We start from the raw sequence: 24,984 nt of genomic DNA, 5'->3' as shown, positions 1-24,984 counted from the left end.
TGTCAGCCCCCTAATGCCACATTGTTCAAGGGCCAACTGTAGTCGGTGTGTAATTGTTGGGATCTATCTCTACAGTGGAAGCTAATTCGAAAGTCCTTTCTGTACCTGAAGAAGCACACCTGGAGCTTCAGAGAAGCCAGACTGCGCTTTTCTCATTGGCAGCTCTGATCCAGCTATGGGCTCCTGGTGTCATTCTTAATGACTAGGAAATGTACATTTTAGAAACATGCAGGACTTTGGTTTTTAAGGGAACTGTCTCTTGATCTAACTTTACACATAAAATAATTTCGTATTTATGCAATATTGTTGCCACCCCTATAATTATTACACATACTCACTAATTATGATCATAATTAAGAATAAAATAAACCTGTAGATATGCAACAGTATAGCCTCTGGTGTGTGGCGCCAGGGTCCATGAATTTGTATTCAGGGTGGGTGCCACCAGTCGTGGTGAGGAGAAAAAACAAAAGCCTTCCAAAAGAGCCCACTAAATTATCCAGCGTCAAGGCTGACTGAGCAGCATAGACAAATGTCTATAGAGCCTACTGGTAATTATTGCATATAAGTAAAAAATGGGTTGCACTTTTTTTAAGATGTGAATATTTCACTCTAGGAAAATGAAAGTTTTATTTATACACCCAGGACTGAGAACACTATTTTTCCTGACGCCTTTCCTTTCTCTCCTACATAAATATGCACACATGTTCGTTTGTGAGAAGGGAAATCCATTCAGTAGCATTCAGCCTAAACCCTTGACAGTCTAATTCTGATTTGTTTTTTATTTCTCAGAGTTGTGCTTGTTACTTTGAATACTACTGCCAACTTTTACACCCTCTGGAGAAGCCATCAAGGGATGTGAAAAATAAGTGCCAGGCTGACATGAGGAAAGAACAGTGCAGGGCAAGCAGAGGTTTCATATGGGCTCCTGAATTGTCCAGTTGTCACTCCAACTGGCTAAATTAATTACTGTCTCCTCAGAGGAGCCAGAAGGGACTCTAATTTCAGTTTGCAATTGAGCATCAATAAAAAGATCCAGAGAAACTTTATCAAAGCTTCCATTAACCCCCTACTGATAGCTCTAAAGATTTTTTTTTTCCCCTTGAAACACCAGGAAAACCAACAGCCATGCTGCAGGACTAATCTTGCATTGAGAGATCTTAAATCTACAGGAACTAATTAAAATGCCTGTCCATGTCACTCCAATATACAGAGCTTTCTCCAAATTTCAGCGTTCCTGTGCTATTTTCATGTGGGTATACAATAAGAGAGTATTGCTATGTTGTCTTGTAAAGACTTGTGAGTGGTTTTTTGGTTTTACATTTTAATCTGTCAAGATAAGCAAGATTTAGCTCTGTCCACCAGTATTAAAAATGTCTCTTTTTAAAGGAGTTTTCCCCCAGTGTCTACCCGTTGCCCCCAGTGTGCGTGCATGCACGCATACACATTTTCCATGATTGCCGGTGCCAGAAGAATGAAAAAGTTTATATAGCCTGTCCCAAAACTGAAATAACAGAAAGAGAGAGACGGTGCCAGACATCAGTGTGGTCTCTTGCCTAGTGAACATTGTGGCTTTCATTGGGAAATGTCACTAAATATTTGGTCCCACACGTGAAAGTCAGTACCCAGAGTGCTGTGGGAATCGGGCTGAACAGTCAGCAAAATGGCTGCCAATATAGACACATAGCCAAAGAAACAACTCTTGTATTCAATTCCTTCTTTTTCTCTTCTGATAAATTGGCCAGCCCACCCTAATGGAATTCTACTATGGCTCTCCTGAACCATGTTTTGTTTTCTGTTATGGTAAAGCAGAAGGGCTACTTTCTAAAACATAATCTGTTTAAAATGTCTTATGGATAAAATGACAATAATTTGAAATACTTGTTTTATTTTGCTATGGCTCTTGAAAGGAGAGGGGAGAGAGAAAAAGAGGAAGGGCGGAGCACTCCTTTTAGCCTGGCATCTTTCAAATGTTAATCTGTACTTATACATGAATTTTGCAGGCAGTTTGATCCTCACTGTCAAAAAAAGCCCCTGTGATGAAGGCTGTGGGTAGATAATTTAAAAAGAAAATTCTTATCTAGGAACCTTTTGTTGGTGACAAGTGCATACAAACAAGACTTAAATGTGTAGCTTCAACTTCTCAGTGGGTGCCAAATTGGGATCTGCCACCAACAGTTTCACTGTGTGTGGAAAGCTTGGGACAAGATCCATCCATTAGAACAAGCACTGAAAGGGGCAAATCCACAATGGCTCCCTGGAGAGCTGGCGTTGTCTAGATAACATACTACAAGCTATAAATCTGCCTCCTGAATCAACCCTAATTTTTTTTAGCATAATAGTTGTGTATTTTGAACATAAGTGTGAATGTAGATGAGAGCGCAGCTTTCTCCATGTTCCTCTATCGAAGCCAGGGTCACAACATACAAACAGGCCGAGATTTTGAATATGCAACAGGCTGAGAGCTTAAGCAAGTCTTCCTTCCACTCTCCAAGACAATGAAGGCCTTTTTTTTTAAATCCCCAAATAGCAGGTGATCCTAAAATTTAAACTCCAAATTGCTGGTGGAGTCCTTACTTGCGTTGAATTTCACTGAATCTGATCCTGGTCCTACAGGGCTCTGGGAGAGCATGATTTTAGGAAACTTTCTAGCGGGATGCTTTTGGAGGCTGGGGAGTTCTTGGCGCTATTATCATCTCATTCTCACCATTTAAAATAGGGGTGGGACTGTCACCCATGTAGGTAATCAGGATTCTTGTTGCTTTGTTTTCCACTGAAAGCAAGGAGTACAGATATAGCATCCTGTGAAAATTCAGTGTGTCTTTTTGTAACCAGAAACAGTGGTCATAGACCCTAAAAAGCACACATTGTGTTTGGATCCCTCATTGTAGACACAAATGCCAAGTAGTGGACTAATTTAGGTGTGGCTCTGAGTGGCGGGCAATATAGTTAAGGAATCTTTATATAATGTAAAATGTATTGTTTGGGGAGAATGACAGATGAGAAGTCCCTTAGCTCTTCAAGGGTATAACTTTAACTGTACGTGTTCTTTGGATGGTGGTTGTTTTCTCTTTCTCTCTACCTCTTCCTCCCTTCCTATTTCAGAACAAACATGAAATACTTGCCCAAAACTGCCCATAGTGTGCTGGAGCCCTACGCTGATGTCTTTCTTAGATACCATGCTGGGATGTTGGGATGAGATGTTGTTCTAATGAGGTCCTTCCGGTATTTACAGATTGACTCCTGGGTAGAGCCAGTAATACTGAATTTCACACTTCAGCAAGTTGTGTTAAAAAGAGGCCCTAGTGAGATGTTGTGAACCACCTAGTTAACGAAAAGAAAAGAAAGAAAAGAAAAAAGAAAAGAAAAGAAAAGAATTCAAGTCCTAAAAAGTTAAAGCTTTCCTAATACATTCTTTGTTATTCTTTATGTTCACAAAAGTCATCTTGAATTCTCCAGCACAGATCTAGTTGGAGACATCTATTGGTCTTAATAATATTTTAAAATTTAATAGCTCTGTTGTTTCAGCCTCGATCATATACTGCCTGTAGGAGTTTAAGCTATCTGGCACATACAATTTATGTATCTGGCTGATACTCCAAAAAAAAAAAAAAAAAATTAATCCTATGGTTGCAAATTCCCAAGCTTAAAATCCCTTCTCATAAATTATGCTCTTTTCCCTAAACTTTATCATAGCTTTTAAGAGAATTGCCAAAAAGATAGAGTTTCAAATATGAGGGCTGCAAGAATATCATTTCATGGCCACATTTTTTTTGAGAGCATAGCATGTGGTGACCATTTGTATATGAAGTATTTTCAAAATGTGCTGGTTGTAATTTAACCCAAAGGTCTCTATATCTCTTCTCTCCACTTACCAGTTAGTTCTTTGTGCTTTTCTAAGTAGCAAGCAAGAAACTGGACAGGAAACATTTGGCTACAAATAAAAAGAAGACTTCCTTAGGTAGTATGAAAAACCTGCTCCTCAACATTCTATGGTTAATGGATGTTGTCCCCTGAATATTTTGATACGTTGTGTTCAGAATTTGCCCAGACTTCTAGGCAGTGAAACCAATCTGTGATTAAAATGGAGAGTCTCAAGTGCTTCTTCCCCCAAGTGGTTATCTTCCTTCCTTTCTCCATTCTTTCCTTCCTTCCTTCCCTCTCTCTTTCTTTTTCTTTCCTTTTTTCCTTCTTTCCCTCTCTCTCTTTCTTCCACCTGTAACATTCTACTTTATCATACATGGCTAGTACCTCTCAACATTTAGTCATTATTCTTTAAGCCAAGCAACATTTGGACTGGGGAAAATTCTGAGTAGCATAGAACACAGATTTGCAACTAAAATTGTGTTGAAATGTTTCCTCTGCCCATCTCACCCTGTCAGTGATCATCTGTAGCCTATCATTTCATACTCCAGTTTATTCTTTGACAGATATTTATCATTTGTTTTTATCCCCCTCTTTTCTGCCTATGCATTGCAAAATGAAATAAGAGAAACAAAGTAAGTTACTAAAAAGTAGTTTCAGAGAAAAATGAAAATGGATGATGAAAATGCCTACAATTTAAGGAGTTTATATATCCTCAATTTTTGGTTACTATGACTTTTTTGTGGGCAGCTCATGTAGTCTTTTAAAATAACCATTAGGAAAAATAGTTATCCTGTTCCAACTGTATGTGTGATGGGGAATTGGGTGACTCAGGAGACGACTAATGGGACTCTAGACCTTACTGTCTTTAGGTCACCTCCTTGAATCTGGACGACATCCTAAGTGGTCCAAGGCCCGACCATCTGGCAGCCATTGAGTGGCTATTATAATGGAATTGGTCTCGGTCCAGGTCTCAGTAGACAGGTGTTCACATCATAAGTGACACTAATTGACTTCTAGTCTTTCAGTTTGGAGGATGGTGGACCCTCCCTGTGATGGTGATGGGTGGGGAAGGAGTTATTCATGATATAACCAGACTCCACTGAAAGCCAAGGAACTCAGCACCTTGAGCTGGTACCAACCTGGCACCTTGCAAATATTGTTCTTGTCTCTCATGGGTTCCATTAGCCTCAGAAATGAAAAATAGGAATCTAATTTCAAAAGATTTCCAATAACTCGGAATGGCTAATGCTGCCTTTGTGAGGTTACATAAGCATCATGTGTTGAGACATTTCTCTTCATTTTGTATCAGAGTGATTAGATGCCTCCTTTGAAAATTATATATAAGGAAGAAAAAAGAAAATTGGATTCTGGGACTCTATGATAATATCAGTCAGGCTATCTGCTTTTATTTTTTTATTTTTTTCTTTGTTTGTTTTGGGGTTGGTTACCAGGTCACTTATTCATAGCTATGAATAAGTTATGGATGATACTCTTTGATGGAGGATTTAATAAGGCCATTTTCAGTGCCCTTGTGAAATGGAGACCAATGTGAAAAAGTAACTTTGAGACTTTTTTATTAACATAAATTAGAAAGCATGGAATTTAAGAGTCTTCATCCAGCTATACACTTTTCTGTTGTTCCAGGTGTGTCAATCCAGAATGAGCTACCATTTATTATTCCCTCTCACTTGGGGCCATGACCTCAGGGTGACCTGACCCAACTTGGAGGAGATTATTGGTAGTACTAGTATTATTAATATTTTGTCCCATGAAGTTTCCTAGGTTTATCTAATGGCATTTTTTGTTTTAACTACACAGATGATTGGGATTTCCCTGTAGCAAGTGGCAAAAACACATTCCTGAATTAGTTATCACACTTAAAAAGTAAAGATAACAACAGCCACAGTGGCTCTCTTTCTTGAAGCAGACAGGCTCTTTTAGCAGAATGATCAATGTCTCACCTCTTTTCAGAAAGGCTTTTCAGGGGTAGGAAATTGTCAAGCATCTGATATAAAGTAATGAACATGGCTTTTTATTGGTCCGTTTCTGGAGCAGGCTTTTAAGCATTTCTGCCTGTAAATGTAGAAACCTGAGTGGGGAAAGTGAAAGGAGAGAGCAGAGATTTACTGGGTGCATCTATCATCCGGGCTTTTAGAGTCTTTGTGATTAATACATCTTTAATTGGGGACTGATCTAGAAGCCTTGGATGTCAGAAAGCTAAATGTTGCAGCATTGTCTCACCGTTCCTCACACAGCAGGACGATTAGCAGCTGTCTGAGTAACAAAGAGAACCTGAGGCCCACAGCACAGCTTTGATTTTTCCAGGTTTGGAATGCCTGCAGCTCTCCAGTGGAGTTGACAGCAAAAGGAACAGAAGCCTTGATTCACAGCTGCTAATCCTTTTCCACTCTGCTGTATTTCTGCTCAGTAGAAGAGACCTTTTCCTTTATACCATCCTCCATATTCTAGATTAATTTTGGAGGGCATTATTGATCATGGAAGGGCTCCCTGTGCCCAGGCATCTTCCTCCTGTCTAACCAAGACACATATAAAATAATGTCAGTTAAGAGTTTATGCTAGATACTTTTCAATGAACAGAGGCGCAATGAGAAGATGCATTTTCCTAGAGGCATTCACAGAAAAAAAAATGTGTTTAATTTTTCTGTTGCTGCTGGCTTTGCCCTGTTTTCTTATCTTACAACAGTTGTCTTGCTCAGGCAAATTCTTATAAATTGCCTTCCCATGGAAAGACTTGTTTTCCTGTTTGCCTGGAACTGGCATTCTTACTTAACAGGAAATACACACTGGATCCTACCATGTTTTTGTTGGCAAGTGTGGGGCTACCCTTGTCAGAACCTGCCAACAAATTTCTTAGCAAGCAAATAGAATGTAAAACAAGCAGCTCTCAGACGAAACAGAAGACATACTTGAACTGCATCAGAGACAGTTGGGTGCTGCCTAAGTCATTCCCAGTGAATTCTGGGGGACCAGGGTCTTGGTTTTCAGATGAACTGTCACTCACTTGTAATTCTACTGCAAATGCTATGGCTGTACATGTAGTAATGCTAATTAAAGATAGTAGCTATTTTTAAAGCTAAAACAGGCATTTGAGTAATAGATTTTCTCTACTGCAGAGAGCATTGATTGCTGTACAGCTCAGGTATTCAGCATAATGATTAAATAGTTACAAAAAAATAGTGTTTGTTTTTTTAAATATTAGGTTGGTGCACAAGTAATTGCCATATTTGCAATTCTTTTTAACCTTTTAAACCGACCACAATTACTTTTGCACCAACCTAATAATTAAAATACTAATTTGCAAAAACGTAGAACTTTCACGACACCTTTAGATCTATACCCGGGGGTTAATTAAAGGTTTTGGATGGGTCTTTCTAAAATAACTTTAGTTATTTTAGTTAGTTAATATTTGTTTTTAACCTTTTCATTGTGAAACATATACACATATAGAAACATGAACAAAGCTCAAGTGTATAGTCAGTGAATCTCGGCAAAGCAAACACCTGTGTGACATCCACCGGGTTAAAGAATGTAACATTGCCAACCTTCCAGAAGCTTGCTTTGTACCTCCTACCCCTTCCCTAACTCCAATGACTATTATTGTATTTTGCAATTGAATTTTTCGGTTTCAGATGATTCTCTTCTTAGCTCTGTAGGTAGTTCTAATATGAGGTGACTCATCATCAAAAGCTTTAAGCTTTCTCTGTGAACAAGGGTCATGACTAATGGACCTCTGGGTTGCCGGCAACCAGCAATGCACATAGAAAGCCCTGTACCTAACCCATGGCGGGCCTAAGATTTGCTCTGTTACTAATGCTGCTGCTGCTGCTGTGGGAGACCAAGCCATTTAACCTTCAGGTCTCTGATTTCTTACCAGTGAAAGGAAGGGAAAGACTAGATCGAGGCTTTCTATAGATCAGTGGTTGAAAATGTGGCCTCTATCACATGACTTTTTAGGTCACCATTTCTAAGCTGTAACTTGGGGCAAGTTATTCAAACTCTCTGGACCTTATTTTCCTGATATATAAAACTGGGAATAATAATAGTATCTGCCTCCTAGGGTTTATGTGAGGATTCTATGAATTCATCCATGCAAGAGATTTCCAACAGTGCTTGGCACACAGTAGTTACTCAATAAATGCTAGTTCAATGTGTGTGTTGTTACAGGCATGTGACATATGGAGAGAGGATCATATGCTTCCGTTTGAGTCCGGCAGACTTGGGTTTAAAATCTCGTTTTATAGCTTTGGTCAAGTATTTAATTTCTTTGTGCTGCATGTGTTTCCAAATACGAAGTCAAAGGTGATAAGTATAACTACCTCAGCGAGTTGCAAAGATTAAATGATGTTAACTGTGTGGAGGTACCTGGCAGAAAGATGCTATTTCTGCTCAGTCTTCTCTGTTTAGCTCTGATTCACGTGGCCCCAAGCTTCAACTGTGTCAGCTGTTACCTATGCAACGAAGACGAAACTAACACTTTTCTAAAAAGAAAACTCAACCTAGCCATTTTGAGACCCCCACTGTCTTTGCCGGTTTAACATTAAAGCAAGCTTAGCTGAATCTTTTAGCACAGGGTTGTGTGATTCTGCTGAATACCTTCACGTGGGAAGGTGGGAAGACCTGTGGCTGTGATTGTGTTGTGTCCCTGCAAAGCTGCACAGTGTGTTCCTGGCATTGCTGGCCCCAGGGCCGCACTCACCAGTCTCTCACAAAGGAATGGATGTCTGCTCACTGCGCTTGCCCGGGAGCTGGAATTTTCAAGAAGGAAACTAAAAGCAATTCAGGCAGCTTTAAACCATAGCTCAGTCTTCTGTAGACTACAGTACTACTATGCTTTATTTTAGTTAGTTATGATATGAAAATGTTATATGAAATTGCTTCTTTTTTTTTTTTTTCTTTTTTTTTTTTTCTGAATGACTCCGCTTCACCTGAATGGCTACCTGTTGTAACCAAACATGCCAGTTATTGGGTTAATGCAATAGAACATTATTTCTTGATCAACTTGCATCCAGTTGTGGTATTGCGTGAGGGGGAGCTTCCCACATGAGCCTGAGCACCAACATCCAGCTGGCAGATTGTAGGTTAGAGAGGATGGTGGGTCCCAAGGGTGCTGTTATTATGTGTCAGGTTTAGAACAGGAGTAATCACTTCTACCCACATTTCATGGCCCAGAACTAGACGACATGCAAAGCAGTCTGGGAAATGTAGTTCTTGTCTGAGCAGTTCCATCCCAAGTAGTTATTTATGGGAGGGAAACTCAGGTCTTTGGACAGTTAGCCACAGAGGTCAGTCCCAACACCTTCAACTTCCTATGCACACACTTAATGCAAAGGCTAAGAATAGCTTTAACGACATTCCATTCTTTAAAATGTGGTTAAGAGTTCTCTATAAAAGATTTGTCTAAAATAATCTGCCAACCATTTCTCAGGGAAAATAAGTAAAAAAGTCTCATTTAAATGCTTTGTAAAGTCTTACTCTTGAATCACTTAGTTAAAGCATCATTATTGTCCCAAAATCAGATTCTGAAAATCATTGGGAACATGGGTCTATTGTATCTTTTGGTAAGTGTTATTGTGCCCTGCTTTATTTTATAGTATTTGTTTGAAATAGACTTTGTATGTATTGACCTTGGAAATCACCTTATGAAAATAAATGCATCCCTCATATATTCTAAGTATAAACTTAATTAATATTAATATTTTCATATTTAAATATAAATGAACTCCATTGAATTCAGAGTCTTCCAAAGGTTTTAATTAAGAATTTTGTTCTGGGCCTTTTGTTGAAGGAAAATAATTCCGTATCAATTTTGGAATAATTGAGTTTTTCTATACCTTTGTTTGTTGATCGGTTGGTTTGTTTTAAAAACAATTTCACTTCTCAACTATGAGAAAATGTGCTTACATGCTTACTAATGACATAGCACCCAGAAGCTATGGGGTGCAGGGCTGAGTTCTGACATCAGTGATGTATCCCAGGAGAGTGGAAGGGGCTTGCTTGAGTCTTTTAATGATTTTTACCTAGAAAATAGCAGAGGGCTACCCAGCTCATTGAAAGCCGTGCAACTGAGAGCATGAGTACATGAAAGCACTCTACACTGTGCAGGACTGCAAAATACTGCAGTGATAATTGTGAAAACAAACCAAAAAAATGTGCTCAGTGTTGTTTGGTGCCATAGGTTAGTGCAAAGCTCAGGGAAACCCTTCCCTCCATTTGGTGGGATGCAGAAGAAAGCTGTATTAGCTCCAGAGTTCGTCGCATCTCTGTGACGGCAAAACCCTTCATCACAAGGATATCATTAGTGCTCTGAAGCATTTAATTTTGATGCTTGACAGCATTTTAAAATGCGCAAACCTTTGATAAAAAGCAAATCAGAACTGTGGCGTTGAAATGAGAAAAAAAGGGGGAACAAAAACCACCTTAAGCGCCAAGTAATTAAATTTAAATTGGGTATTTGCATTAAGCAGAGAGATGTATAAACTGTAGATTTGTTTTTCCTATCAGTGAAAGACCCCTTGAGTAAACATCATCTCTTTAAATTCAGGTCCTGGGGAGGCACCTGCAATCCTGCTGTAGATAAGAAGTCATTTTTCCTCCAAACACTGGGCACTGTGTGTCACTGACATCCACACTTTAGGTTTCTTAACTTTCATAAAGGATTTTTTCACTCTTCCTTGCCCACAGGCTGGAGACCTTTATTTGCATCTGTTTATTTTCTGCCTTACTCCCTCCGACCTGACCTCCTAATTTGAGCCAGTAGTGAAATGCAGTCGATCTGTTTCAGCTCCCCACCCCCACCCGCTTTAAATTCCCCCAAACTGTTTTTGATTCATTGCTTGTGATGGTGGACCCAAGACAACAGTTTTGTAGCCCACAAAGTAAAGGTTTGTAGTGAATTCGTCCTCTCTTTCTTTTCTCCATATCTCCTATTCTCTTCTCTATCCCATTTGAGTGTTACAAATACCAAACTGCTGCAGTAAAATGACTTGTAGGTGTTTAATGGCAAGTCATTGAGGAAGTGAATAAAAGAAAATTGCAGCATTCACGTAGGTGGGGAGCAAGGAGAACTGCTGAGCTTTGAACCAAAGAAAGTTAAATTTACCATTTTCTTAAAAGGAACCACCTCTGTTTGACATCAAAGCATCTCCTGTAATTCTTCGTTGTGAAACGTACCACTGTTAGAGAGTCATGATCCAGCCCCTAATCTGTGCTGTTTCTGTTTATCAAAAACACACACAGAGATAAAACCCACATGTGCCTTCTGGATGCATTGTGGTCTGCTCTTAAACCAAATGGAACCACAGGTACATTGCAAATGGGGTTTTGATTTAGCAAGTATTCTCAATTTCTCAGGGATATGTAGAATTTTGAATACAGAATGATTTGGGGGGAAGGGGATTTATCTTGGCTTCCTCGTAGAAAGCTCAGATCATTCAACCTCCAAGCTTTGGTGAATTTTTCCTTTTGGTTTTTGCTCCATCATTAAAAACAATGATATTTTACTTGTTTCCGATAGATGTACGGACACAGAGTCTGTTCCACATGCTTAATCTTGCCTCCTTTCCCCTGACTGCAGAGGGTTCTTTTAGGACTCTGACACTTCAACAATGATGTTCTTTTGGTGGGGTTTCAGGGGTCGCTGCAGGAGCTGATGGCCTCTCCTGGCAGTCACTTTGCTTACACGCGTGTATCTTTGCAGATAACTCTGGGTATCACAGAGTTATAAAACAAGGGGTATGCTTATGGCTCTTTCTGGATATAGGATTATGATTTGGGGGATGGGTCTCAACACCTTGGCACCTTTGTGGTTAGGAAGTCAAGAGGACTATTTGCATATGCCCTCCAGATACAGAGGAGAAATACTGAGTAGATGGTCAGCACCTTCCTCAACCAAAAGAGCACTGCCTCAAATGCTGCCTGTAACAGGCGCAGTGAAAACTGGTTTTCATGTTAACTTACAATTTGAATGACATTTTACAGGTTGTGTGTTCAAAAAAAGTTCAGAAGCATCACATATCCCTTAGAAAATAGACTCCATTTATAATTAGAATCGTCATTTGCTTCCCTCCTAATTGTCAATATCTTGGTGAACCTAAATAGCAAAATCAAACTCACAAAAGGTCATCTGAAACAGATGCAGATAAAAAACGTTGTTTTAGGAATGACTTACTTCTGCCACTGTGTGTTTAGGAAATCTTTTCACTGTCTACAAAGAATATTTTCCATCGATTTTAACATTCACTTCACTTTTGTTCACTTGACAAATTTATTGAGCACCCACTATGTGCCAGACATCATCTTAGTGGGAATATAGAGATGAGCAAGGTAAAGCCCTACCCTGACGGGAGGTACATTTTAATAGCTGACGTCCTTGTATCTGGAAGGGAAGCTGTTTTACAAACAGAAGAACTGAGGTGAGAAAATTTTAGTGACTTGCCCAAGATGACAATTAGTAACCATCAAACCAGGAATTTTATCCAAAAACCTTTTTAAATGTGTTGATTGTTTCCAACAAATTAGTGAAGTGAAGAATACTTTAAATATGCCGGTCTAATATATTTTCATATTTACCGCATTTCTCACGTCCTAGATGAACCCTCTGCCCTTCAAGAACCAGGGTGCTAGTGATTTCCTGAAAATTCCAATCATATTTGGAGGCGTGCACCTCTGCTCAGCCATGCCTCTCTGTTTGTCCCTGTAAATCTTGACCATACTCCCCAACCTTCCTCTAAATCCATCCGTGGTTCTTTCTGCCTCCCATAATGCATTTCTCCCCATTCTGGCTTCTTGTGTCAGTCACAGTCTTTATTTAGCCAAGTGTGGCTATCTATTGGTCATGGAAAATTCTGCTTCAAATCTTTGAAAATTAAGAACTTAATTGAATTAAATCACAAAGCCTTTTATTTTTTTTAAACTACCCGTTAGTAGTTCTTGTCTTTGTGATGTTTACATCAGTCAGCTTTCTCTAACCATACTACCGTCAACTAGCATGACCTCCTCTTCTTGCTGAGTGTTATGTCAAAATTCTAGCCATTAAAGAATGCCTGCTTACATCCAGAAGCGCAAACCTCTCTTTTAGGAAAGAACTCTGAGGAAATAGGAATGCTTTTCCATCTAAGATGCATCCCTTTCTATCAGTGAGGATACTTACATCAGACCTCAGCTTCCTCTGGGCTTTTTCCCTGACTCCAAAGCAGGTGCATTGTGTGTCTCAAGACTGAGTTTGATGAGGAAACACCCACCTCTTGTTTCTCCCAGTTGCCACAAGAGAACTTGGATAAAAAGAGGGTTTGCAAGAACTGTCTCCTCTTGAGTTCTAGAAGATGGGCCCTCCAAGTTGACATTAAAGAATGTCTTCTCTGTGAGACTATTACAAAAATGTCTTCATAATGTTTTCATTTATAAGGAGTCTAAAGAATAAAACGGTACTTAGTTTGACAGCATGGGTTGTATCTGGTACAGCTTGCTTGCCCTTCCGCATTTCTGCCTTGTTCCATTGGTGCTCAGTAAGTGTTTGCTCAGAAGACAAGTCAGTGTTGCTGGAGAACCAGGTCTGTATAAGGTTTCAGAATGTGAATCAGAGAAGTGAAAGGCAAGCAGGACCTTTTCTTTGCTTCGTCTTTTCCTATTGACCATAATTCCCACCATGAATTAGAAGCCCTCTTTTGAATTAAGGTATTGATTTGTCAAAGCTCCCATTGAACCATAAATTTGGAGCAAGTGTTCGATTTGTTATTTTATTAGTCTATTATCTCCTCTTCTGATTCTGTTAACAAAGAGCAGAACCCTGGGGTATTTGGGACTCATGGCCCAAAACATTTCTACATTGAGTAGGGTTTGGCAGTGTTTACCAAAGTGTGGAAACATACCGTTGGTGGCATCAGAGGTGATTTTTAGGGAAGACCCAGATGGAATGTCACATAATACTGAATCGCCCTGTGTGAAAATTAGTTTCTTTTCAGATCTAATACCGGCTTATCCCTGTTTTTGGCAAAGTATGGAGAATCTCACAAAAGTGGCCAGCAAATATTGATAGCATTGTTTTACTTAGATATTCTTTTCGTTTCTATGGTTACCTGCCATGATTGCAAGTCATAACAGTAATGGGAAATTTCCTTTCAAAATAATACAGTGTGTCTATTTAAAAAATATATGTATATATACATATAATATTATATATATTATATATATGTATATATATAACTTAAATCATAGTACAAGTTGCAGAGGAATGTGGCAGTGATTAATTATATGAGTGACATGAGAAGACTGATGCTTGGGAACCACTGGGGCAGGGAAATGATGGAGAAATGCCATTGCCAAAAGCTTCACCTAGGGAAACAAGCCACAGGCAGTCACACACGGTGGGGTGATGGCTTCCAGATGTAGAGTTGGAGGCTGTATTGGAAGTCTGGTAGGAAAGGTGAGGGAAGAACCCTTGTGTGGCTTACAATGTGCAGCACACCCAGTTGACTCTTCTCTCCAAACTGGCAGTGTGGCAAAGCCCAGCTTTTCCCAAACCCTTATCTTTCTTCCCACAGAAGGTGAGATGTTCGCCTCCAGGGGGAGAGACGACTGCCATGCTACACTATAATGCAGTTGCTTGTTTTACTATGTGTCTCAGTCTCACTTGGTCATGGATTGCTGTTGTCACTATGGCCTGATAAAAGTGCTCTTCTGAAAAGCATCTGTTCAGGAAGAACTCAGGCTTTACAGCCACACAATATAATACTTTGTGTGAACTAGAGCTATTTATTCTACGTTCCTCTTGAACCTCACTTTTCTCCATTTTTACAACAGCTGAATCAGCGTCCACTCTGTTGGTTTGTCTTCACCTTTGGGCATATGAATTTCCCAACTAGGGCTGCATTAGAAATAGTCTATTAACACGATCATATGGACTCTCTGCCTGAAATTTGTGGAGCACTTCGGCTGAGCTGGTATTGCCTTTACATAGGCACAGGGGCACTGCTGCTCCAACTTCCAAAATGCTAATCAGACTCATTGCTCACGTGCAGCAGTTCGGTGATAACCCAGCTAGACAGAAACTGGCTTAGTTAATCAGGACAGTCCAAGGGCCACCAGGCAATCCTTTCCTGAGAAATCTGTTGATAATCACGATCTAACCCAGACCATTGCTGAGAGAAAGTTCATTTTATAACTTTATGATTTTCCTCCCTCCTGCTTTCTTTCTGACAGCCTCGCTTTTCTATTTCATTTCCCAATCCTGAACATCAGAGTGTAAAGAGCCTCTTTTTATGGAGTGTATGCTAAAGTGCTCTGTTAGGCAATATATTTATTACCTGGAGGGAAATGGCTTTTCACAGCCAGGCAGCCTTCTTAGCCTCCTTTGCTTCCTCTATATTTATGAAAGTCACTCCTTGCATTTTGTTGGACAATGGCTCTGTGTCAACCAGTAAAGAAAGAGAAAACGCGTGTGTGGGGCAGGGAGGTGTGGGTGTTGGGGGAGGGGAGCTATAATACAGCTAATGAGCACATTTCCGTTTTTCATTTTCTTCAGATGTTCAGTGGCTTCCATATGTCTGCTGCGTGCAGCTTTCTGTTCATCTAGTTTGGCATTACTAACCTTAGGGTTGCCTTTGATGGAAGACATGTGTATCCACTGTGTCTTTTCACGTGTGTTTATGCCTGAGATCCAATCTGGAATTGCTTTGGAGAAGACAGAGAGAGAAGTAGGGAAGTTTGTTTGTGTGTGACTGTCTCAAATCAACCTTAACAGAGATGCTGGGCTGTCAAATGACCACCTCCAAGAAATGTTCCCTGCTGGACTGGCTTCAGCTGGAAGATTCCCTGTGCGATTATGGTGTGTGTGTGCTTTCCTTGCCATCAGTATACCTGTCAGATATGGTCAAGTGGGTTTGAAGCTAGCTAGCCTCATTCCATGTTCAGTGACAGATTATTTTCCTTTGAGTTAGGGTTTGGCAAGTGTGTGTGTGTGTGTGTGTGTGTGTGTGTGTGTGTGTGTGTGTAGAACAGTAGAAAGACCCAACGCTACGTTCTTGTTCCACAGTGACCATTTTTTGACGTTTTCACAATTTGGTAACAAAAAAGAATATATATTCAATTTAGGAAGACCCCTAATCTCTGGTTCTGCAGAGCGAGCAGCAGCTCATTAGATAAGATTGCAGATTTCATGACTGCTTCCTCTTCCCCCTGGAGATGGTACCTTTGTACCATTGCCAGTCACAGTGGAGTTGGATAACAGCTGGCAGGAGATGTGACCACCAGTGGAGAAGCAAGCATTAGGCAGCCTAGTTACATAAGTCTCAAATGGGTTTCTCCTCCCCACCCCTGATAACACACCTGGTGGCGGACTGCTTTTGTGTCTTCCTCCCGGGAAAGAAAGTTTGCTACTCAGCAGGCAAAAGCAGTATTTCAACTCTTGTAAAACTGTTGCAGAACACTGTATATGTCCGGAGAGACTATCATTGCTTTATTTTTGTTCTTCGTTATTTCCATTGTTGTGTTCAACTTGCACTGTAATTAAGCAATGCTTTTATTTATATTGGAAAGTATGTAAATTGTTTGCCTTATGGCATTCCCTCCAGTGCCCTTGGAAGAGTTGCAAATTCTGTTGCTTGTATAAAATGAAAGACCAGTAAGATGACACTCAATACTTTGGAGGCAGGATGAGATGCAGTTTCACTGGGATTAAAAGGAAATCTTCCAAAGGCTTTCATGGCTTGCAAAAAATGAGAAGCACATAGCATTCTCTATACCTACAGCTTTTTATGGGGAATGGTTACTGGTGCTATGGAAGTAATGCTCAGGCATGTGGACCTACCAGGCTTTCACTTCAGAGGTTGTTTTTCTAAGACAAATCATATACAAAATAATACTGGAGAGAACCCTAAAAATGGCAGTATGCTTTTTACTGGGCAACAGAGAGATAGGAATTGGGAATAAAACAAGACAGTCCTTCACACTTTTCATTTTTGTAAGTAAAATGAAATTATTGATTGATACCACTAATTTTTTCCTCCCTAAAGCAAACTGTCTTTTGTTTTTGTTTTTTTCCAATAGCACCATCATCCATTGCTTTGGTCCAGGCTAAAGAAGTTACCAGATATAGTGTTGCTCTGGCTTGGCTGGAACCGGATCGGCCCAATGGGGTCATCTTGGAGTATGAAGTCAAGTATTATGAGAAGGTATTACTTGAATGAGCAAGGTTCCTCCCTCCTTTCCTTTCTCTCCTCTCCTCTCCTCTCCTCTCCTCTCCCCTCCCTCCCTCCCCCCCTCCCTCCTCCCCTCTCCTCCCCTCTCCTCTCTCTTGCATTCTTCCCTCCTTCCTTCCTTCTTTCCTTCCTTCCTTCCCTCCCCCCCTCCATGTCTTTAGTTTGGGCCAGTTACAAATCCTGGAGTACCAGTGAATCTCACAGCCAAATGCATTTTGCTTCCTAATCAAATCCATTTATGAATTTTATGTATTAAATTGGTTATCTTGAAAAAAAATGTTTTAAATACACTGTTCTGATATTACCATATTTCTTCTTTCTAGTAATGGAAATCAAGATAGCTAGTTCTAATCTAGAAACCTTCTATCAAGAGTAATTCAGAAAAGTGGAAATAATAATCTGTTTCAGTAGATCACTGCCATTCAGAATCAAGGTGTGGCTTTTGGTGACTTTTAATAAAAAATCAGGGAAAGTAAATTATATTCTTCAGCCTCTTAAAGTTATAGAAAGACGTTATTTTTACGAATAACTTGTCTCTCTTAAAGGACAGAATTCTGAAGAGAGCTATTTGCATTCAAGTTTGTCTAGAAAATGAGCAATTGTCTTTTCTTTCTTTTTAAAGATAATTACTTATTAGTTTTCTTATTAAAAGCAGAAAAGGGACAGGATTTTTTTTTTTTTTCATTGAAACCAAATTAAAACATTTTTGACATTTTCTAGACAGAAAGTAGAAAAATACAAGGGACTTTCTTACAGTTGTTTCTTTTAAATTGCTGTGTGTGGAGTGAGAAAAGCCACCAACCATAATCTAATGTTTCTTTCAAAAAAGATTATGTGTGAAGATCTGGATATGCTCAGTGTCAACAATGATCATACACGACTCTGCATTTCTTTCAACATCTAAGAAGTACCAGAAGTACTTCTAACATTGAAGAGAATATAGGGTTTAGAGAATTTACCAATCTCCATTTTCTTTTCAACCTCTGAGTACATTGGCTTGGCTCCTTGACTATTATATGTAGGATAAGTGGAGGGTTTATTTTGCCATCGTCCTTCATTTTCTCTTTCTGTGATGTAGGATCAGAATGAGCGAAGCTATCGGATTGTCCGGACCGCTGCCAGGAACACAGATATCAAAGGTCTGAACCCTCTGACTTCATATGTTTTCCATGTCCGGGCCAGGACAGCAGCTGGCTATGGAGACTTCAGCGAGCCACTGGAGGTCACAACCAACACAGGTAACAAAACCTGAGGTTGTTTTACCATCCAGAGCAAATTCCATTACAGTGAAATCCAAGGGGTTGTACATAATTTTTGATTAGGCAAACATTCTGTTCCAATGAACGTTGCTTGAAATTAGGTGGCAATGTCTGTAACTTAGAATACTTAATGTTATTTAGAGAACGTAATGCTATTTAGAGAAGAGCATTGTTCCATAATATTTTCTGACCTGCCTTTTCATATGATGGAAAAATGTCTTTAAAAAAAAGAAAAATGTCATCTTTTTTTCTCTTGTTTTCAGAGTTCTATAAACCATGAAAAATGGGATTGCTAAACCAACTGAGAGTTGCATAACTATCTTACATTAAGATAGGGAGTGTCTCCCTGGGAAAATTAAAGACAGGGACAATTTTTTAAATTTCCTATTTGTTTCTAGGAATGTTTTAAATCAAGTCAGACCAGTTTTAAAGCTCCTTTGGGCAATTATATCAATTCCATCAATATTGTGAGTTGAGCCAACTGGTTGATTTAATCAAAAATGTTAACAAGAGGGCATACCCATCTATAAGTAGGTTACATAAGATATCTCCACCTCCATAATTAACAAACCAAAATTGAGCCTACTTGATAAGGAGACAATGGAGCAGAATTTTCAACATCAGTTCTAGAAAGGAATTTTATTCACAAATTATTCAATAAAATAAGAATTGAAAAAAAAGGCAGAAGAGAAAGTACTCCAGAATTGAATCTGAAGGAGTTTGACATCCATTGGGATTATCCTGGAAGGCTTCATGGAGGAAGTGGCTTTTGAGCTGGGTAGTAACAGGCAGGTTTTTGATAGATTTGGTAGGGATGGGAGGCAGAGGAATAGTCAGTCAGAACTGTTGTCCTCTCTGAAATTTCCAAGTGTCTTTCTCACTAAAGAATGCACCAGATCATTATGTGTTAGGGCTGAGAGTAAAAAGGAAAAGAAGAAAAACCAAGGAGTGGTACTGTTTACCATAGGATTTAATACAAATCTTCTGGTTGAACTTCTTCATACAATTATAAAAAGGGTGCCTTTGTCTCATTAAGGCTGTCTTAGAAAATGCTGTTGCATGAATACTTCACAAAGGGCAGAGAGGCCGTGAGCATTCTAAATGGCTTCAGAAAGTTGCCCCTTGTGACCCAGGGAGAAGTTCTAGCTCTTAGGACCTTCCCAAAGGTGATTCCTGTGTAACTGTGTTTACCAGTGCCTTCGCGGATCATCGGTGATGGGGCCAACTCCACCGTCCTTCTGGTCTCCGTCTCAGGCAGTGTGGTGCTGGTGGTCATTCTCATCGCAGCCTTTGTCATCAGCAGGAGGTAGGTACTTAAGACACTCACTGCACCCCCCTCCCTTCCCAGTTTTTATGAGGGAGACTTTTGTCTCCTCCTCACAAAGCTGAGGCTTTTGATTAGCATTCTAAACACGGCATTTGTGCATTTGTGTTGCAAGCCCCTCTCCCCTTGCTTTGATCTCCCCACACCCTTCCTGGAGCTGCCCACTGTACCCTGCTGGCAGCTCTCACAGCCCAGAGCCTGGAAAGACCCACTAATTCCAGGAAACAAAGCTAAAAAGCAAGCCAATGGGAGATTTCTAGATACTCTAAGCTGTAAGGTGTTACATTTATATGTCTCATAAGCTTGGACTTACTGCCAAAGGCAAAAAAGAAGCCATATAAAACTCGGGCCCAAAATGTGAGCTTTGCCATTTGTCAGCTGTATTCCTTAACCTCTTTGGATCTTTGTTTCCCTTTTATAAAATAGCGATAACAGTATCTGCCTCAAGGAGTTCTTGACAGGAGAATTTTGATAGGCAAAGTAGATAATGCGGCACACAGTAGGTGCTTCAACAGGATACTGGTTAATAATACTGGTAACCAAAGCAAAGAAACGGGCACTACACTCAATCCTCCCTCAGGAGAACACTTTCAGAGAATATCTGTTGAGCACATTGTGGATATGGCATTGTTCTTGGAAATAAATCTAAACCAGCAGATTATTTACAATCTCACTTGGTACTTGAAAAACAATCTAGAAAAGAGAAATACAAATGGTTTGGCAGCATATTCGTTTGAACCAGTTTTTCTTATTGTTGTTGCTTCTGTCTACTTATAACACTGCCTGGAGCCTCTGGAGGAATGGGGTGGGGGGGTGGGCGCTAGCTTCTCTTTTTCAGTATGTGCCTACATTAGGCCTTCTTGGTCTCAGGTGAGAGAGTCCGCCCCTTTTCCGACCTTCACTCCCTATACTATCAACTGTTTCACAAGGTGAGGCTTTTGGCACACACAAAAAAGCAGAATCTGAGGATGTCGAAATGATCCTCTTAAATATAAACGTGTCATGTTATAGAAGAGGGAAATGACACTCAGAAAAACATAGTACTTTATATATTATATCTTTATAGCCCAGGGCATTATACTGCTCTAGTGATAGAGCTTCTACAGGACCCCCACTAGCCATGCTGGGCTCTCAGGCCACTGTTACATTGTCTGTCTCTGCCTCTCCTGGTGGTGATCTTGCTGATGTCACAAAAATGCCTCCGGCTGTTTCCACTGGCCTGGGCAAGCCACCATGCCTTTCCCTCACTTTGTGATGCATTATAATTAGGGTGATGACCATACGTCTTACTTTGCCTGGATATGGTCCCAGTTGTCACATGTATTTATTAATATTAAGTTTCCACCCGTCCTCTCCAAAAGGTCCTATCATAGAGATCCATTATGGTCACTCTAACCTTGTATGGAACAAGTCCTCATTGTGTGTGGACACCTGCATTTGTCATCGTCTTTGTTCTTTTTGGTGCAAAGTCTGTCACTAGGTGTTTGATTAGAGCAGCGAGTTCCATCTTGAAGAAGTTAAATCTGCCACAAACTGTCATCCGTGTTGCTGTCGTACACACCTGCAAACATACATATGGACATGCTTACTCCATCCTATGTAATGGTCTATCTCTGCCCTTGGAAACTTCAACTGGCCTTGAACAGAATTTGAATTTCCAGTATTCTTTTCTCCCCAGGCATTGATTTTGAAAGTTAATCAAGATGGACCTTTTTCTTGTCCATTGCCATTTGATTCTGTGTCTGTATACTTGCCGGGCACATAAACACATGGGGAACTAGATGCATTAATACATAGAAATCCATTTGATAGTGGGAAGTAAGGAATGCGTTGGGGGTGGGTGTAGAAATTACATGGGCTTTTGCTTTCATTATCACACATTCCTGCTTTTGAAAATTTTACAGTATATATAAATAACTTGCATTATCAGAAAATGTAGATGTTTAAAAATCTAAAAATAGAAAAAATATTAATTACCTTCAAAAAATATTTGGCTGAAATCTAGCACCACGTGATGCTCAGAACCACTTGACGGAATATTGGATTTCTTTGTTTTTTGTTTTTTATTAGTTTCATGTGTACAAAACATTGTACTAGTTAGACATTTATCATTTATACCCCTCACAAAATAATAAGCTCCCCTCCCCCATCCACTCCCCCTCTGACATCGCATCCAGCCATTACATTTCCACTTGACAGAATATTGTTTGCAGAAAGTGAGTCTCGACCTTCTCTGATATTGGTTGGAAGCATTGTCTAGTTGTAGTCCAGCTTGCCTTTAGATTTCCTTTTTTTCCTTTAATTTTAGCAGTCAAACCGGAGTAATTAGAAATAAGTCACCTCATTATAAGTTTCTCTTGGAGGTTCTGTGTTGACGAAAAGGAAGGAAAATGTAATGCGGGAAGACAAGTTTATTAAAAGCCGTTGCTCTAGAAAATAGCATTGCAAGCTTGATAGCTTAATTTCCTTTCTGATTTTATTGATCACTTTATTATTTAAGGCAGGATTGATAGCAGGATGCATTGGATTTCCAATTATGAGTGCCCACCTTAGAGAATTGAGCCTGTCGAGTTACCCAGTGATGATTCCTGTTCCTTCTTTCCCATTAAAAAAAAAAATGTCACTTCCCAAGGCTGATAAACACTGCTTGGTGATTGGTCCACAATGGATCACTTTTTAGAAAATGAAATGTCAGCCCTTTGCCCTCCTATTGATTCTGCTTTAGTGTTGGCCATAAAGCTGTCATGGGAAAGGCTGCCTGGAGCCAGGTAGCTGACAGGCATTGCTGCAGCTGTCGCACACTCAGCTGAGGCTTCTCCGCACGCAAGCTGTGTGCTCTGTCATGTTCCACGGCAAATGTCTAAATGGGACGAGAACAGGTGAAGACAGAGGAGACAGGTAGTACAGATAAAAGTCTGGTCCATGCTACGAATGAAAGATGGTAGATGGTACCTGCAAAATAATCTTGCTATACTGCAGCTAGCGGCCTGGGCAAACAACAAAGGAGACACTCTAGCCGGGAAAGTGATGGAGCTGCTTCTCGCTTCTTAGAGCCACAGAATGTTGACGGCAGGATGGATGCTAGAGACAGATCCCTTCCAGGTTGATGCCTCCTCCACCTGAACCCCACACTGCTGATGCCATGGGAGATTTGTAAGAGGTGGATTGACAGGAACCCACACAGTGAGAAAAGTTTCAGTCCTTCTGATTACCTCAAAGAGAAAGACTATCTGGTGCAAATTTGTTATTGAAGAAAGAGGAAACAGTCTACAGCTCACAGCTGGTATCCTGCTAGATTTTTTAGAGTAATTATGTCATTTATTTCATTACTTTATATTAAGCAGCCTGAGCTTTAGAGAAGCCAGAGTAATCTTTGATTTTTTTTTTCAATGTAAAGATCCACTTTTTCCTTTTGGCCAACTTGGATGTGTACACATTTATGGATCTCAGAAAGAGTCAAACTGCTAAGTTGATAAACTTTATATATTTAAAATGGCATGCTATACAAAGTACGTGGACTTAGATATACTGTATGTGTTTACCACGCATGTTATGTTAAGCAAATTGATTTACGCTTTTTTATAGTCGTGTTTGATCAGTGTCTTCCTCATTAGTCGAGTTATAATTTAAGGATTCTGTCAGCTTTTCAGCAAACACAATTAATGGTATTTGCTAAGTGGGCTGTTTAAGGTGCAGCACATCTTGTACCTATGTGATGCCGTACGTAGAAATTTTACCCCAAACCACATATGTGCCTTCTCTTAGCAGCACAAGATCATTTCCCCATGTCCTTCTAGGTATACATATTAGCAAGCTCTACAGGGTTACCTCTTTATTGCTTTTGGAAGTGATTTTTGAAAGAACATCATAAGATGCAATGATAAGGTCATAACCTCCAGGACTGGTCATCAAATGTGTTAAATTTCTTTTCTCTAATCCCCCTCTTTTCTATTAATGATTTCATTGGGTTACCTCCAGAAACACCCCAAACAGTATTAATTCAGTTTGCTTCAGGCTAGGGTGTCTTCCCAAAGAGTATTTCATTGTTCATGTATGGGAAACACTTTTAAGAAAGGACAAGAACACAAGAGGACTCTCTTTTCTAAAGGACAGTTTGGTGATCAGAGAAAAGTATTTGCCTATCATTGTTGCATAGGCTGATTTGATACTGACCTTCTAATGATTGCTAGCGATACTGGGTTTCCCTTTATGTTTGGGTTGTAAAGTACCCCTTTTACCTTAAATGGTAAACCAAAAGAAAGTGAACTGATTTTTAAGAAAAAATGAAGTGTCTATTGCAAAATTTGTGAGGGAATGGGTCTGGTTTAGGAAATGGTGTAATTCTAACACTGGCATCTTGTATGTTAAGAACTTGAGGACCAGAGTGGAGGTTAAACAACTAAGTAAACCAAGTCCACACAACTAGTTAGTTGCCTGATCAGGACAGGAGTCCATCTCTCCTGATTTCCAATACTGGCATAGATCATTTTACTGTCTCCTTAACTGAAAATTTGACCTACGTGAAAAGCTAACATTAACAGTTCTGTTGACCCCAAATTTCAAAAGTCTCCTCAGTGATGTTGGTAACATTTGTAATCTGTGAATTAATGTGCAAGTCTAGTGCACAATATAAAGTTAGACACTGCAAGTTGGTTTTTTGTTCTTGGGAAGGTTAAGATTTTCCACTTTGGAGCTAACTGTTCACGTAATGGTAAAATAGTTACCATTCAGTCGGTATCTGTCTTCCCTGGTGTCCTCGTTGGAATGTTATGATCACATAAGAATGAATACACTTAAATGGTAGCCTAAATCGGCTCTGATGAAGTCATGTAAATTCATACAATTAGAGGGCAGATGGTACTGCGGGAACATTTCTAAACAACTTGCATGCAATCGTACGGTTCAATTCCAACCGTTTCAAAATGTTGCTCATGAAAGAACATTTAGACATCATTTGGTGCAAGAACAATGACAGCTTAAGGAAGGGGAAAAAGAAAGATGGCTTCTATGAATTGTCACGGGTGATGCCATTGAACGCTGAAAAGGCTCCTCCTGGAGCCGTGCTAGTTATTACCCTGCTTTATCTTCTTTAATCTGCACTTTAGCTGCATAAATTACTTACCTTTTACTAATTAGTTTTGGAACAGTGAACCACATCAATCAAATCTATCCACTCAGTCAGGAAAGTTAGTATTTTAATAAAAGCCGGGTTTATGCTGGGCCTCTGCCCCGCTCCCCTTCCGCTATTTCGTTTGTTTTGTTGAATAGTCAGGGTGCCAGGAACAACACTTTGGTAGGGAGGGCAGCACTGGGGGCTCAT

At 39.8% G+C, this 24,984-nt stretch overlaps 1 protein-coding gene across 2 annotated transcripts in view; it reads left to right on the top strand.

Annotated features, from left to right (window-relative positions):
* Positions 1 to 24,984, top strand: part of EPHA4 (EPH receptor A4) — a 125,847-nt gene that overhangs the window by 81,369 nt on the left and 19,494 nt on the right. For both annotated transcript variants that reach the window (XM_019753685.2, XM_019753686.2), the window contains exons 6-8: positions 16,930 to 17,054; positions 18,160 to 18,319; positions 19,535 to 19,646. In XM_019753685.2, the coding sequence (XP_019609244.1) occupies positions 16,930 to 17,054; positions 18,160 to 18,319; positions 19,535 to 19,646 (397 nt within the window). The remainder of the gene's footprint in view (positions 1 to 16,929; positions 17,055 to 18,159; positions 18,320 to 19,534; positions 19,647 to 24,984) is intronic.

Source organism: Rhinolophus sinicus, linkage group LG01 (assembly GCF_036562045.2).
Source record: "Rhinolophus sinicus isolate RSC01 linkage group LG01, ASM3656204v1, whole genome shotgun sequence".
Lineage (NCBI taxonomy): Eukaryota > Metazoa > Chordata > Mammalia > Chiroptera > Rhinolophidae > Rhinolophus > Rhinolophus sinicus.
This window is presented reverse-complemented; position numbering and strand designations above follow the sequence as displayed.